Source organism: Mustela nigripes, chromosome 3 (genome assembly GCF_022355385.1).
Source record: "Mustela nigripes isolate SB6536 chromosome 3, MUSNIG.SB6536, whole genome shotgun sequence".
Classification (NCBI taxonomy): Eukaryota; Metazoa; Chordata; class Mammalia; order Carnivora; family Mustelidae; genus Mustela; species Mustela nigripes.
The window spans coordinates 51,591,095-51,606,284 of NC_081559.1; the positions used below are offsets into that span (position 1 = coordinate 51,591,095).

The following is a 15,190-nucleotide window of genomic DNA, read 5'->3' on the forward strand; positions in this document are numbered from 1 at the left end:
CTGGCTAAACATGTTCAGTTTGGGGGCAACTGAGCATCATTAGCAGAACTACAAGACCCTCACCTGGTCTAGAATCTCTTAAATAAATTACCTGAACATTTTGTTGCCATGAAAGCCATTGCCACAGAACTAACACAGAAAAGGAACCCTAAATTGTGTCTCACTGAAACATTTTTAAGGATATTTTTAGGGGCACCTATTTTTAGGGTGGCTCAGTCAGTTAAGCATCTCCCTTCAATTCAGGTCATAATCATGGACTCTTGGGATCAAGTCCCGTGTTCCGCTCCCTGCTCAGCAGGGGAGTCTGCTTCTCCCTTTCTCTCTTCTTCTTTCTCTCAAACAAGTAAATAAATAAATAAATAAAATCTTTTTAAAAAGATTATTTTCATAAAGTTCTGTCATCCATCCGTTCTGTTTTATTCAGATTTTCTCATATTCTGTTTGAGCACTGCAGTTGTGTTCCAATCCATCTGAAATTTACATTTTCTGACAATAAGTGCACATAATCACATTTCTTTTAGAACATCCAAGCAGCTATATACAGTGTAAGAATCTAATTTTAGAACAGAACACTTATGCTCAACAAACACTATGCAACAAAGAAAAAAAATAAGGGAGCAAAATATGATGCTAAAAATAAGTCTTGTTTTTCATGTGACTGAGCAAGTTGACTGAGAAGATGAATTCAATATCCATCTGTATCCAGTGTTTCCTAGAGTCACAAGATAAGGGATTTTTTTCAGTAGGGAAAATATGTCGGATTGGTATTTACTGAAATCACACAAGCTTATATTTAGACTTTACTTAATACCTCCTCTTTTATTTACCTTTATCAGAAATCAGGTAAATGGCAGTATAATTTCAAGGTAAGTAGTCTATAATGGCAACATGGCTATTTCCCTGTGTAGCACTCCTAATGAAAACAGTGGCTCAGTTTACCTTTAGAAGGCTGTGTATATCTGATTAGTATTACCTTTCCGCATTCCCACTGACCCGTAGCTGTGGTTTCTTACGTAGACTCAAGTAGTGAATAGGAACTGTGGTAGTATAGTATGTCAGTTTTAGTTCTTGTTTCTTAAACATTTACACTTGGTCTTTAGCATACTCATATTCTGTTCTAATAAAACATGGTTCACCTTGTCAGGAGATCATACTTCATATTTTGAATAACAACTTTATTATATATTTTTTTAAATTATGATTTTGCACTTAACCAATAGGGAAATTTTTTCTACCTTGGCTATTAAAGATCTGTAACAGTCTGTTTTTTTTCTCACTTTGTTCATTATCATATATAACAGTCAATTGAGTTTCATTTTAAACTCTTTAACTCTTTAAACTTGATTTTAGTATGGCATCTTTTACACAGAGGCCAATATGATTAACTCTTTAATCAGCCATGCAATCATTTCTGTTCATTAAATTATCAGGTTTTTCACTTAGTGCTTTTTAATAAAGAAGGTACAAAAATATGACTTGATTTTATAATTTTGTACGTCTTACTTTGTCATGAACCTTGTTTTCCTAGCCTGATTTCCATAGTCATTGCCTCTTCAAAAGGGTAGATGGAGGGATCCTCCATGACACATCTTGTCTTAGATAGCAAAACATACAGGTGTGTTTAAAGGCAGGAGTTACAAATCGTTTTCTTATATATCTTAAAGCAGCATGTCTAAAATTCTGTCAGAAATACTAGTGTTTTATACCTCAGAGGAGAATAATTAAGTAATATTATAAACAAAAACCAATCTAGCTTAGGGTTCATATTACCCTGTTTTCTAGAAAATATTTTAAATGAAGCAATAGGAAGAGATATGTGGCCGTATGCTTCCTGTCAGCTGGAATGTCACATTACCTTCAAAACTGAGTGATTGTGACAGTCTTCCAAAGTTGTGAGAGGCCTTAGCAACAAGTATGGTAAGGGCTGATATGCTGCATAAAAAGGAGTTAGAAGAAAAAAAAAGTGTACACCCAATATAAAAATAAGCAAAGTCTTGAATAATCAGCACAGGAGAAATATTTAAATTAACCTTATTTTTCCATTTTCATGGGCTATTTGTAACTATTAAAAATACATAAAAAATCATTTCATCTGTGTTCTTTTATCTCTTTATTATCCTGTCTATGTCAAGAAATGTTTTCAGTGGGACACACATTAATGGTGTAGGTGTAGTAAAACTGACACACATACAGTACCCTGGCATATAAGCACAAGAAATGTTAGCTGCTACTGCTATAGTACCAAATAATTATTACAGATTTTTAAAAACTTTGCCATTATATATTACAATGTTCATACCTTTTGACCTTGTGATTTCCCTTCTAAGAATCATTTCTGAATAAATAGCTGTAGATGTGGAGAGAGATGATCAGAGATGTTTGTGATAGCATTACTTATAATAGCTCCAAATTGGAAAAATACTCCCTCTAAATGGAAAAGTGAAATGACTTTTGGCAAATCTACTTCGTAAAAATTGTGTATTTCTTATGTTTTTAGATTACTTTAATGATAACAAAGGTGATAAGAATTGATAAGAAAACCCACAATAAAGTGGGAGTATATTTAATTGGATGACCACAGTTAATACATTTGCATAATATAAATGCTAGAAATAACTAGAAAACACATAAAATATTAGTAATTGGTATCTTTTCTAGAAAGAATATTCAGAAAAATAAGTAAACTACATTTCTTTTTCAAACAAATAAAAATGCTAAATGTTTTTGTGGGTATTTTGTAAAATGAAAAATACCCTTTATCTCAATGAAATTATTTGAGATTTCTAATTTTTCTTCTGGTTTAATGGGTTTTAGAAGCAGCAGGAGTGAAAGTTCTTTGAATTTTTTTCATGGTAATTCACATGATAATATTTTGGGGGAAATACTACAAATGTATTTATGAAAAGAATTATAGTGTGTTTATGTTCTGGAGTTCTATTTCCTGAGTATAAGTAAGACCAAGTTTTGTTTCATTTTAAATCAAGAGCAACTTTATAATTTGTTTTTGTTTTTAATAACAGATGAAATTCACAATCACTACCACTGGGGTCTTTGATGTTAACATGACATTTACCAAGAAAAATTTGGTTTAAAAAGAAACATCACTGAAGGTAGAGGATTAGCAAGCTTAGGAATTTTAAACAGGATAGATAGGAAATTCAGGTATGGCTAAAAAAACAAAATGAAAACAAAACTAGCCTCCTTAACAAATCAGACTATGTAGTGAACATTATCATTTTACAAATAAAATCATATATGATCTTACCTTTCATATCTTTATAAATCGTTGTCTACCATTGTCCTTGAAATGGAAAATCTAATGATTTGTGTCCTTTGAGCTGCCAAAGGAATGTAGTCCAATTTTATCAGAATTTATTTTCTGCATTGGCCATTCACCATGTGTTTCAATCAAAACTTAACAAAGTGCCTCCCGTGGGCAGGCACTGGGCTTGATGACTTTTGCAGTCATAGTTCCTGGCCTTCTTGGAGCTCAAGCTCCTAAAGAGGAAATATATGAAAAACAAGAAACTAATTAATTACAAATTGTGTTTAGAAGAATTAGACCAAATTAAGAGCCCAAGTGGAGCTGACCTTTTTCTTTTTCCGCTCTTCCTTAACGTTCTAATTGACATTTAGCTCATCGTGGCCATGCCAATGTGCAACCCTGGTTAGACCCGTGAAAACATAATGGAAACAGGTTAACGCAGGTTAGCCCTGTGAAAACATTATGGAAATAATTCAAGTACCACACTGTACAAAGTGAAGCAAAGAGTTAAAGCTAAATCATCCCCTGAATTTTCCACTGGGTCCACTCAGAATTAGGTCAAAGGAATGAAGCAGCCAAAAACCATAACTGAAAACTCTCTAGATAGCCAACAGTTTTGAATATCTCCTCACAAAATAACCCATTTAGCACTAAAAAAAAAAAAAAAAAAAAAAAAATTATCACTAGAATGAACACTGAGAATATACCTTTTCTGCCCAAAATAACCTTTGGCTTAAAATGTTTCACCATTTGATCTCAGGCTCTTCTCTAGCTTCCCAGGCTTATCTTCATTTACCCCTACTTAATACAGTTAATACTAACGCCATCTAAAAGGAGGTGGCTCATACTTCCATGGGTGCAATTATTGTGATGTGTGCTTGCCATCCTTATCCAGTAGAAATTGTATGTTGCCAAGAATGATTGATTTATTATTGCCTTTGTACTTGATTTTGTCATTATTCATTATTTTCTTTGTCAAACAGACCCACACTCTTCTTCACATAATCACCCAGTCCTGTCTCTCAGTAAGCAAAGTAGCTGATGGCTCCCAGCAGCCCACTGTGGAAACATGTAATGATAGCCCTTTGCAAAAATGGCTACTAAGAAACTATACAAGGATGCAAGTTTTTAGGAATATTTTTAAGAGTCCTACTGATTACATTCTCTAATAAGTTTTGGAAGTTTGTGTTGTAGACTGTGCTAAAATTATTTTACTAATTTTGTCATGTTCTGTTACTAAAATCTAGAAACTTCTTTAAAATGTACTTAAAAAAAACTTTATGTGCTATTTCTCCATGGAATTATTTTTCTGTCTTTTACTTCTTAGCTGCGTGTTAATTTGGAAGCTGACTATATTAAGTAGTGTTTGCTCTATTATTAATTAAAAGTATTTTCCAGTTTTCACTTTATTTCAAATATTTATACATGCATAAATATAATTAACAGAATACATTACATTAGCTCCTTTTAAGGCTAACTATAGCCATGTTTATGTAACAGTAGATTTTGCATTAGAGCTGAGAAAAATCAGTTAAAAAAAACTAACATAGCCAAAAAAAAGATTGTTTTTGGAACATTAAAATTAATTAATTTTGTTAATTTTTATTCCAATACTTCCACTGTGTGCACATTTAGGACAGCTTTTCTAGAATTTATTTTAACCTGAGACATTAAGCAAATGCATTTTTGAAAACTAAGATGTACTTTTCAGTAACTTTATAAATTATATCTAAGTATTTCTTTGTGGTTGGTGAAGTGATATAATAATAAAAGCTTTTTAAAAATTTTACCTCTTATCACTTGTGTGATTTCTGAATATCTCCTCAGTAAGCAATAAAATGAATCATTATTCAGCTGAAGTCAAAAAACTGTTATTGAATATTTATAAAGAATGCAAGTAAGAATATGTCCTAGTTCTTGATCTTAAGGGGGTTATTGACCTGTAAATAAAGGATATTACATTGTGCAGTACCTTCCTGTGACAACACATGGGAAGTTAGGGCATTGTTCTGGTTCCAGTGAACCAGGTAAAGGTTGTCAGTAGAAGGCAGAATTGAGCTTGGAATGCTCCTGACAAGGCTGAATGAGGTATAGAGAGGTGCGGAGAGACATTAGAACTACATTGGAGATGTGTTAGAAACCTGGAAAAGTCTGGACTCCTTGCACACAGAACTGTGTGTGTGTATAAGGCAATTGACATACATTATGTTTGTTTCCAAAGCATAGTTGGTAGTGTAATGCCTAACAAGGGGTCTTGTTAGGCTTACCTAGACATTTAGTCTCATGAGTTTACTTACAGAATTCTCGGACAGAAACCACAACTTAACTTCTCTCAGCAGATCTCTTAGCAGTTTGTATTAGCTTAGGGGAGCCAGCTTTTCCATAGGTGACAGCCCACTGGGAGGTGCTGAGAGCCATATCAGGCTGATGCGGCTTTAAGACTCACAGGAGACATCTCTGTAACAACTCCATAGCCCAGCTCCTAAGACCCAGAACATACGCAAAATTCAAGTCTTGACACTTTTGAGAAGTCCACAATTGAGTTTCCTATCAGTTATTTATAATGTAGTTGATCAGATACAGATGCAGTTTATTCTTCAGAGGTTATTTTTACCATCTGCCATGTTGCCTAGAGACATGTTAACATCCTTTAACAATCTTATCAGATTGCTAAGGGATCACAGTTACATAGTTGACTAAAGGTTAACTTTTTTAAGAGGAAGAGAAAAAGGCATTTTTAAATACTCCTAAATATAATTAAGCATTTTCTGACAAAGAATCTGATTCCCCAGAATGATTTGGTAGCTTGCCCAAATTTTCATGGCTAGTAAATGGCGGAGCAGAAATTCTCCCAAAATTCTGTCTAATCTGACCCTATCTGACCCTAAGCTGTCTAATCTTTCCACTGCACTCCATTAAAAAGGGGAGGTTTTTGGTGAGTTGCTTGTTATCTTTACAACGGTGGCTTTTGACCAGTGAAGAAAATACTTGTTACCAAAAAAAACCCTAATCTTTTATTAAAACTATCATTATTTGTGTACTTAACACATCATTTGATCTGATCCTTAAAGTCATATACATTTGAAAACAAAAAGATCTAATCAAAGCAAGCAAAAGGAAATGGCTTTTTTGAAAGAGAACATATATACACAAAGGACCTTAGGTACATAACAAAAATAAAGAACATTTTGTTGATTTTAACTGAAATTTTCTAGAATAAGTGCTCCGTTCTGTATCCTTTTTTTCATGTTGGTTGCTGGTTCATAAGCCAATAGCATCATCCCTGGCACCATAAGCGTAAATTAACCATCTTCTTGCCTATCTTTGGCCTTTGGCCATTTCATCCTCTCTCTCTGTCTCTACCTCTCTCTCTCTCTCTTTTTTTAATAAATAGCTTGATTTCATGTATTGGAAGAACAACAAAGGCCTCAATCTTGAAGTCTCCTTCCTGTCTAATAGCCTTGTGCTTTTAATTTCCTGCTCATTGCCAATGAACCATCCCACCACAATCCGATTTTCCTTTTGGTCTTTCCTCAGGATAGTGCAGCCCAGGATATGCAGTCCTAATCCAAACAAATTAAAATTGTCCAGGCAGTGTTTCTCCACCCTTTTCATTGCATGCATCCACTGTGCATTTTTTTTAACCCAACTTTTTTTTCTTTTTTTAAGAATTTATTTATTTGACAGAGAGTGAGAGAAGGAGAGAGAGCACAATTGTGGGGAGCAGCAGAGGGAGCAGGGTAAGCAGGCTCCCTGCTGAGCATGGAGCCCAATGCGGGACTCGATCCCAGGATCGCATGACCTGAGCCGAAGGCAGAGGCTTAACCCACTGAGCCACCCAGGTGCCCCTAACCCAACTTTTAGTGTTATTTCCAGAGCTGCCTCCTGCAAAAATGTTTACCTTTTAGTATTGGCTACAGAAGTATAGGGCATGCTCTTTTTTGAGATACATCTGCAAATCACCCTCCATACATTCAAACAGTTTTCTTCTGGTTTAAGGTGTTTTGTATAAAATGGTTCTAAGCATTACCCATGAAAGTGAGCAGAAATGTATATAATACATATGCATAAATTAATATGCATAAAACATATGGACTTAAAATGTCTATCCAGAGGTGCATGAGTAGCTCAGATGGTTCAATGTCTGCCTTCAGCTCAGGTCATGATCTCCAGGTCCTGGGATCAAGCCCCAAATCAGGCTCCTGGCTCAGTGGGGAGTCTGCTTCTCCTTCTCCCTCTCTCCCCTGCTCATTCTCTTTCTCTCTCAAATGAATAAATTAAAAAAAACAAAAATCTTTCAGATGTTCATTTGAAAAGTTCAAAAAACAGGATTTCTAAATATAAATGTAAACTCAAAAGACAAGACATGTGATGACTGGTTCACATGCTAAAATTACTGGAATTAAATTTCAGCATTCAGGTACTGAAAGGATGCTTATTAATGAATATCATCATTATGCACAAAGTAAAATACATATATGATATTTCAAAACATATGACCATAACATCTCTTTTTTATGTTTGGTTTGATATTTTTTAAGATTCTTAAAATGAAAACCAAAATATGGTGAGCATACAATCAAGTAACACAGGTCTTTGTTGCTATGATAATCATTCGTCTACACTGAATGTCTCATAGACACAGATACTATGGAGTGCTTAGTATTTTGAAATGGGAACATCTCTACCGGTTTTGTTCATTTGGGTCACAGCTGTGACATCTCTTTGCATGTTTACCAAATGGTTACTGAATTCACACATGCCTAAGAAAACTAAGCTTTTGTGAAAGCATGTTAATATTTGCAGCCCTCAAGTGAACTCCGAGCTCACAAATGGCCTTTTTGCAAAAGAGACTCAATTCTTGGAAATGCATGATAAATGTCAGCCAGTTTCTTTAACCATCTGCAGCAAAAGGTGCATTAGACAATGGATGAAACTGTAACAGTGAAATCTGTGTAATAATTCAGAGCCACGTGCACAGTTCATTTTACAAACCTATCACTATGTGTACTAAAAAAATTATGAAGGATTTTTAGGAGTCTCTTTTAAATCTCTTTAAAATTCTCTTTAAATATCTTTTAAGATTTAATGAGATGAACTAGTGAAGTTAAAGATAAAATAGGTTGCACTGATTATTCGTTATCTTTTACAGAGACTCACCTTGAGACATGTTAACAGTAACCAATGCCTCGATGAACCTTCTGAAGATGACAAAATGGTGCCTACCATGCAGGACTGTAGTGGAAGCAGATCCCAACAATGGCTGCTAAGGAACATGACCTTGGGGGCATGAAGATTGTTTCCCCAAAGCCATGAAAGCATCTACACTTTTGTTTTTCCATTATTTCAATTAGGGAGATATTAACTTTGCTGAATTGAAAGTTTTAAAATCCTTTTAGTATTCTAAAATACAGTTGTTTATAATTCATTTTTAGGAATGTTTGCTTATTTCCCTACTAAAATTTGTATCTGATCAAAAGAAGCACATACCATATATAAATAATAGCAAACTGTTACTAAGCAAACATCAGAACAACTTGAAAAATAAATTGTGTTTGCTTTAAAAAAAAAAAAAAGAATCTCTATTGCCCTCATCTCATAAGATCAGTCAGGGCTTACTTTTTGTTTTTGTCGTAGTGATTAAAAGAGAGACAATGTAAATGCCTTATAAAATATCTTCATTGTGATATATTATCAATTGTTTTAAAAACTCACTGTTTCTAATGGACCTTTGTGGCAACATGTTGAATTTCTATGTCAACAACAAGGCCACATATTGAATTATTTCTGAGCAGTGAATTCATCGTACAAGATAAGTTTCAATTTTGTAGGAAAAAAATTAAATTGGATATTGACTTCTCATAGAGTCCTTACAAAAGCATCACCATTAGACAAAATAGAGGAGAGTTTGAAAGTTCAATTTCAAGTACATGAAATCAGAGGAAACTAGCTAGGCATTGAGGAGAGCAAGATGAAGTGAAACTGAAAAAAATAAATCATTTTAAAAGACATTCTCTTTGGGTTCCAATCACTTCTAACACAGGTTGAGCATAACATCGTCTTGGTCCCAGAGTTGATGCTGGAAACTCAATTCTTAACCACTGCCTCTGTCTCATAGAAACTACACAGACCCTTTTCTCTTCATGCTAGGGAGTGACTTGTCTCTTACACTGTACAGAATTATAGGTGAAGGGCATAGTACTTTCCATAATTTTTAATTCTTCTGCATTTGAAGGTTCTAGTTAGGTCACTATTACCATTTTAATTGTATGTTTTAAAAAATAATGTGCTACTATCAGAATTTCACTGCCATCCAATAGTATCTAAAGTTTTCACCAGGGGCATGAACTCAATACACATCTATTAAACTTTTATTTTAATTAAACTGCTTGAAATCATGCCATAAACTATAGTTCAAGGAAGAATAATAATTAGACCAGCTTCACGTGTTCTTTTTCCATCTTAAAATCTTCTATGTTCAAAATACATGAGCAGAAGATGTGAAAAGGAAAGAAAATTTATCTGAGATTCGTGCTAAGCCTTTACTTTTAGGATCTGACACCATTTAAAATGCTCATAAAGTTGTTCAGCATATGTATCTTATTCATTATATGTGCACTAGGCTGCTAAAAGAAATTTAGGGGGAAAATGGAAGAAACATCCTCTGGAGAAAAAGATGCTACATTTTTGGCCCCATGTTTTCTTAAAAATCCCTGAGAGAAACTTTTAATAGTATGGCTACACAAAAAATTTCTTTGTCTCTATCTCTCTCTCTCACACACAGAAACACACACACACACACACACACACACTGCTTTATAATGAAAAGGAGGACACTTTCTGAAGGCCAGTAAAATCCTGTATGATTTTCCCAGCTAGCATCCCCTTTCTGTTTTGGCTGTACACTGGTACAACTCTAAAGAAGATTTCTACAACCTGAAGCATTTCAGATTTACTCCTTAAAGTGTACACACCCCTAACCTCAACGTGGCTGAGAATCCATCAGTCTCCTAAAATTTTAAACAAAAGTTTGAGTGTTGGGGCCTATTGTTTTGAGGAAAGAATCTATAGCTTAGAGCAAACTTCAAAGGAAGCTATGCCTCCCAAGGGTTAGTGAACCACTGCCTTAAATTGATAACGGCCTCACAAGACAACCGAAGCTTACCTTAACCATCACATTTTCCACTTTGCTCTCTTTTCTTCCTGTCCTGACTAAAATACAGTAAAATGTCCCTGCACAGCATTCTTCCTTAAACTTGAGTTCAAACCCACAAGGACTCTTTTATACTATCTGTTCCACTTATTGTGGACTTGCCAATCAAAATGCTTATGTTATCTATAAAATGGTCAATGATAATTTTTTTTTTTTTTTTTTAGAATACAGCTGCTCCATGGAAACTGCCTTTGACACATTTCAGCAGCATTTTAAACATTTGAAAGTCCATTATGGTCATAGCAACAATACAGGAAAAATCAAAACTGTGGAAGTTCCATACCAGAGATTTTCAGAGAACCCTCAGATGGTTTAAACACATTGTTTAAATGTGAATTAAGGGTGTTTAATAAACAAACAAAAAATGCCATAAAATAGAAAACACCAAAACCCAGAAAGCAATGGCTAACATTCAACTTAAGCAAAAAGATCTACTGTATTCAGTACAGAACATTAAAAATGATGACTGGCTTTACAATGGATTCGTCTTAGCTGTGGGGCTAGACTAACAAATATTTCAAATGATTTCAAAGTTCCCCTTCTGATGTTTTCCCCACAGCAGTTAATGCCAATTCCATCTTCCCAGATGTCGAGATCAAAAACCTCCAGTCACTTTTGATTTGTTTTTTCTCTCAACTTTTATCTAATCCATCAGCAAATTCCCTTGATTCTATATTTGAAATATAACCAGAAGCCAACGACTTCCCACCTCATCCACTGTGTGCCACCACCTCTTAATTTTTTTAAATTGTGGTATGCTTATAATTTGGTTCCCCTGATTGCCCAACCCTTGCCTCCAACAGTCTGTATTAGTCACAGCAGCCTTAGTGATTTTGTTAAACATCAGTTTGATTTTGTCACTTCTTTGCTCACAACCCTCCAACGCCTTTCCATGTTTAACGAAATCTCTTAGAGTGGTCTTCAAGGGCCTCTCTCTGTACGCATGTGTGCGCAAGTCCCTCCCCCACCCCGCCCCCACCACCCCACATCCTCGCCAGAGCTCCTTTTCTGAGCGCATCTCCTTGTGCCTCCCCTTAACTTGCTCCACTCTGGTTGCCAAGCAGGTTTTAGTCTCCTTGTTTTGCTCTCTCTGCCCCACAGAGTTCTGTCACCTCACTTTCTTTAGGTCTCTCTCCAAATACTGTCTCATCGGTAAGGCAAACCCTTCTTCCTCATGCCCTCCCTATCCCATGTATGTTCTCTGACAGACTATAAATTGGCTTTCTTTTTTTCCCCCGTCTACTCTTCTACGTCTCCCCTAACCCCGCTTCCCAACATTCTGATCACACACCCTAGAATGAAGCACCAATAAGGCCAGGCTTTGCCAGTTTTATTCACTGTGGTATCCCCAGCATCTAATATAGTTCTGGGCTCAAAGTAAGTATTCTTTAAATATTTCTTGAATTAATGAACTGAAAAATGTGTGTTAAAGTTGCTAAGTGCTACTGTATCATATCTCTTTTTTTTTTTTTGCACAGTATTTTAAATTTTAAAAGAAAACCTAGTAATATATTTAGACAAGATTTGCATAACTTTGTCTCCAAATGATAATTTTCTTCCTAATATTCTTTACGTTAAAGTATGGACTATATTTTGTTCTCTGTGGTAAAATAGCCTACCTTATGGAAGTGAAATATGACATTTTATAAACATGCTGCTATATTATGTAAGTTGCTTTATGAAGATAAAATTTTTATTTTGATTTTTTGTTTGTATTCAATTGCTACCTGAAGAAGTGAGATTTTCTACTTTTTGAGTAGAGACGTATCATCCTCTTAAAAGTCATATGTATTTCCATAGTTTTATAGGCGCTATTACTAATTTATTTTCTAAGTACAATTCTATAAATGGAACACAAACACAGTAACTTTGAGAGGAATTTACAGATGATCTATTCCTTCTCCATTTACAAATTTTAAGACCAACATCCAGCTATGTAATGTGGCCTGCCTAGGGATCAGATTAAACTATAAACAGTGTTGCCAGGACTCATCATTGTTAATATGACCTAATATTGTCTTCAATTAAAAAGCATTCAAAAATAAAGTAGAAAGGGTACAATAATGAGGAAGAAATGCCTTCATTAAACATTTTGTGATAAGAACATTGATTTTTTTTGAGATATATTACTTCTCACTACCTTTCATATTTAAATAAGATTAGTTCTACAAAATAATACCACAGGAAATAAAGATCTATAGCAGAAATAAAGAAATTAACAGGAAACAGCATGATTACAGAACATCCTGGCATTACTGGGCAAAATGGTTTTCTGGGAAGCAAAGCCTCTTGAGCAATAACAATGGAGCATACCCTCCCCTCACTTCTATTTTCCATATAATTATGTTCAAGTTAAAAATGACTGGCCTACAGCTTGCAGAGAGCATTAGACCCATCTATTACTGTGAACACTGGATAGATTCTAAGCTATGCCGGTTTAAAGACCACAAGGTAATCAGCAGAGAATTCTAGGCTTCCCAGTAGAACTCTCTAGACTCTAGTCAACACAACCCATAAATTCGATTTCGCCATGGTTCTTAGAAACAGCATAATAAATAAAAAGGGGGAAAACAGCAAAGAGAAAAAGTAAGAAAGAACCACTAGAGTAAAACAACAGGCATGATTTTACCTTTCTTTCTTTCTTTTAGTGGGAAGTTAAGAAAATAGTATGAATTGGTTCAGTAAACCTTAAAATATTGGCTGCCTACCTACATTATTTTTTACCACTTAAGAAATGATGATCCTATGTGATCACAGACATTTTATTTGCATCTTGTTTATAGATGTTCAATCTCGTCTCAGAGGAGGCAAAACTTTCATGCATTCAGAAGTCCTGGAGAAAGTCATAAAATCATAAGTCATAAAGTCTGCTGATTTAACAAATATGAAGAATTCAAGAAATTCAAGATCTTAATGGATGTGTGATCATCCACAAAGGGTCCTTCTGCAGAGCAAATACCTGCAAACCTTGAATAAATTTCTAATGCTGTTGGACAGCAAAAATTTATTTAAGTCTTAAGGCAGTTTGTGTTTCAGGATTCAGCCACTACCCTCTACTTCCTCCTTATTTTTCCCCAGTAGGTCTAAGCATGGAATAGATAAAATCAGCACTCTTCTGTACAGCACATGAACACATCTGGTATGACTACACCATGCTCAAAATGCTATTAAGTATCAGTTGTTGTGGGAATTTAAGGTGTTGAATGAACACCAGCAATGTATTTTAAATAGTTTGTGTACATTTGTGTCCAACTTTTGTTTCATATTGTTCAATAAATTCTAAAGGCAATGTTCATTGTATGTGTTCAAACAATCTCTCTGAAATACTAGGGGTGCAGGGCAGCTTTTTCCTTAACCATCTTTTAAGATAAAGGCCATTTCTATGTTAACCAGTGTCGTCATTATATAAAATTATTTTGTTTTTGTTTTTATCTGGGGAGAACAAATCTCTTAATACTGGGTATTTAATGAGTCCGAATGAGAATGGAACATTAAATGATTAAGGCTACATCTATAATGGTTTTAAAAAATGAAATTTTCATCATGCACTTAATTTGGTGTAAAAATGAACGTAAGCTGCCGCTTGGTTTCAGTTGTACTTTCTGCTAAAAACAGCACAAGTGAAGAAAGAGAACTTGATGATTATATGATTTTTCTTTTCTTTTGGAGCTTTGTTTTTCCATTGAGTGTAGCCACAGCTAAAGCGAAATAATTTCAAAACTCTTTTAGATATATGCTTGGCACACAGTTCTTTAACATTTATAAAAGTAGCTTGTGCATAAGGAATTACACATTTTAAATATTGTAAGCATTACTAAATGGTATAATTGTTCTTTTGTTATAAATTTAAATATTTATATGTTTTTGTAGAATTAAAAAATACCAATTAAGTTTTCCTTGCTATATGTTGTCTTTTTTAAAAAAAAAAAAGTTGTTAGCATTTTAAGCAGATAAGTTCAGTATTTTATGCTTGTGCTTCATTTTGTAGATTATTTAAATAAATAAGTGCCTATGGATATCTCTTAGCAGTAAGAAAATATTGTGATCCTAGTACAATTTTGATAGCAAAAATATATATAAATAGAAACATTAAAATGTGCATGATTTTAAGAATTTATCATTTTATTTATTTTTGTTCTAAAATGATTTGAAATCGGTATTTTTTTCTCTTTCTGTTTTATAAAAATGACTTGAAACAGAAAAGCTAAAGTGTTTCATATTATATGATAAAAGCTATTTCCCAGACTGCTGTGAATCCTGGCCAGTTCCCTGGGCCTGATCCTGGAATTCTGCAATACAGTCCATCAGGGTTAGGAGGCAAGGCTGGAGGAGGCTGAGAACTCCAAGGGTAGTGAGTCCCCAGAACCAACCCTGCCATCCTAACCACACACAGACTCAAGAGAGAAAATGAGAGATCATTTCGTTTTCTAAGTTGAAAGAAAGAAGAAAAAAAAAGAAAAAAGAGAAGGAAAGGAGGAGGGTGGGAGTATTCTAACACTATTTTCATATCTTATTTTGTTCTAAAGAAGACTTACCTAAATTATGATTCAGAAGCTCATTGATTCGCAAACATCTTGAATACCACTGGTTTTCCAAAATTTTTTCTATGATTGTCAGTTAAGAGTGATAAGGAAAATCTGTGTTCTGAGGTGGCTGATGAATCCAGCAGCGGAATCCCAGTCTTGCTCCAGGGTCATTGTAGGCTTTCCCCA

At 34.5% G+C, this 15,190-nt stretch overlaps 1 protein-coding gene across 3 annotated transcripts in view; it reads left to right on the plus strand.

Annotated features, from left to right (window-relative positions):
• The window catches only part of GALNT13 (polypeptide N-acetylgalactosaminyltransferase 13), a 533,010-nt gene extending 518,641 nt beyond the window's left edge, over nucleotides 1-14,369 (plus strand). For all 3 annotated transcript variants that reach the window (XM_059393983.1, XM_059393985.1, XM_059393984.1), the window contains one exon: nucleotides 8,418-14,369. In XM_059393983.1, the coding sequence (XP_059249966.1) occupies nucleotides 8,418-8,558 (141 nt within the window). In that variant the 3' untranslated portion in view covers nucleotides 8,559-14,369. The remainder of the gene's footprint in view (nucleotides 1-8,417) is intronic.
• The last annotated feature ends 821 nt before the right edge of the window (nucleotides 14,370-15,190 follow it).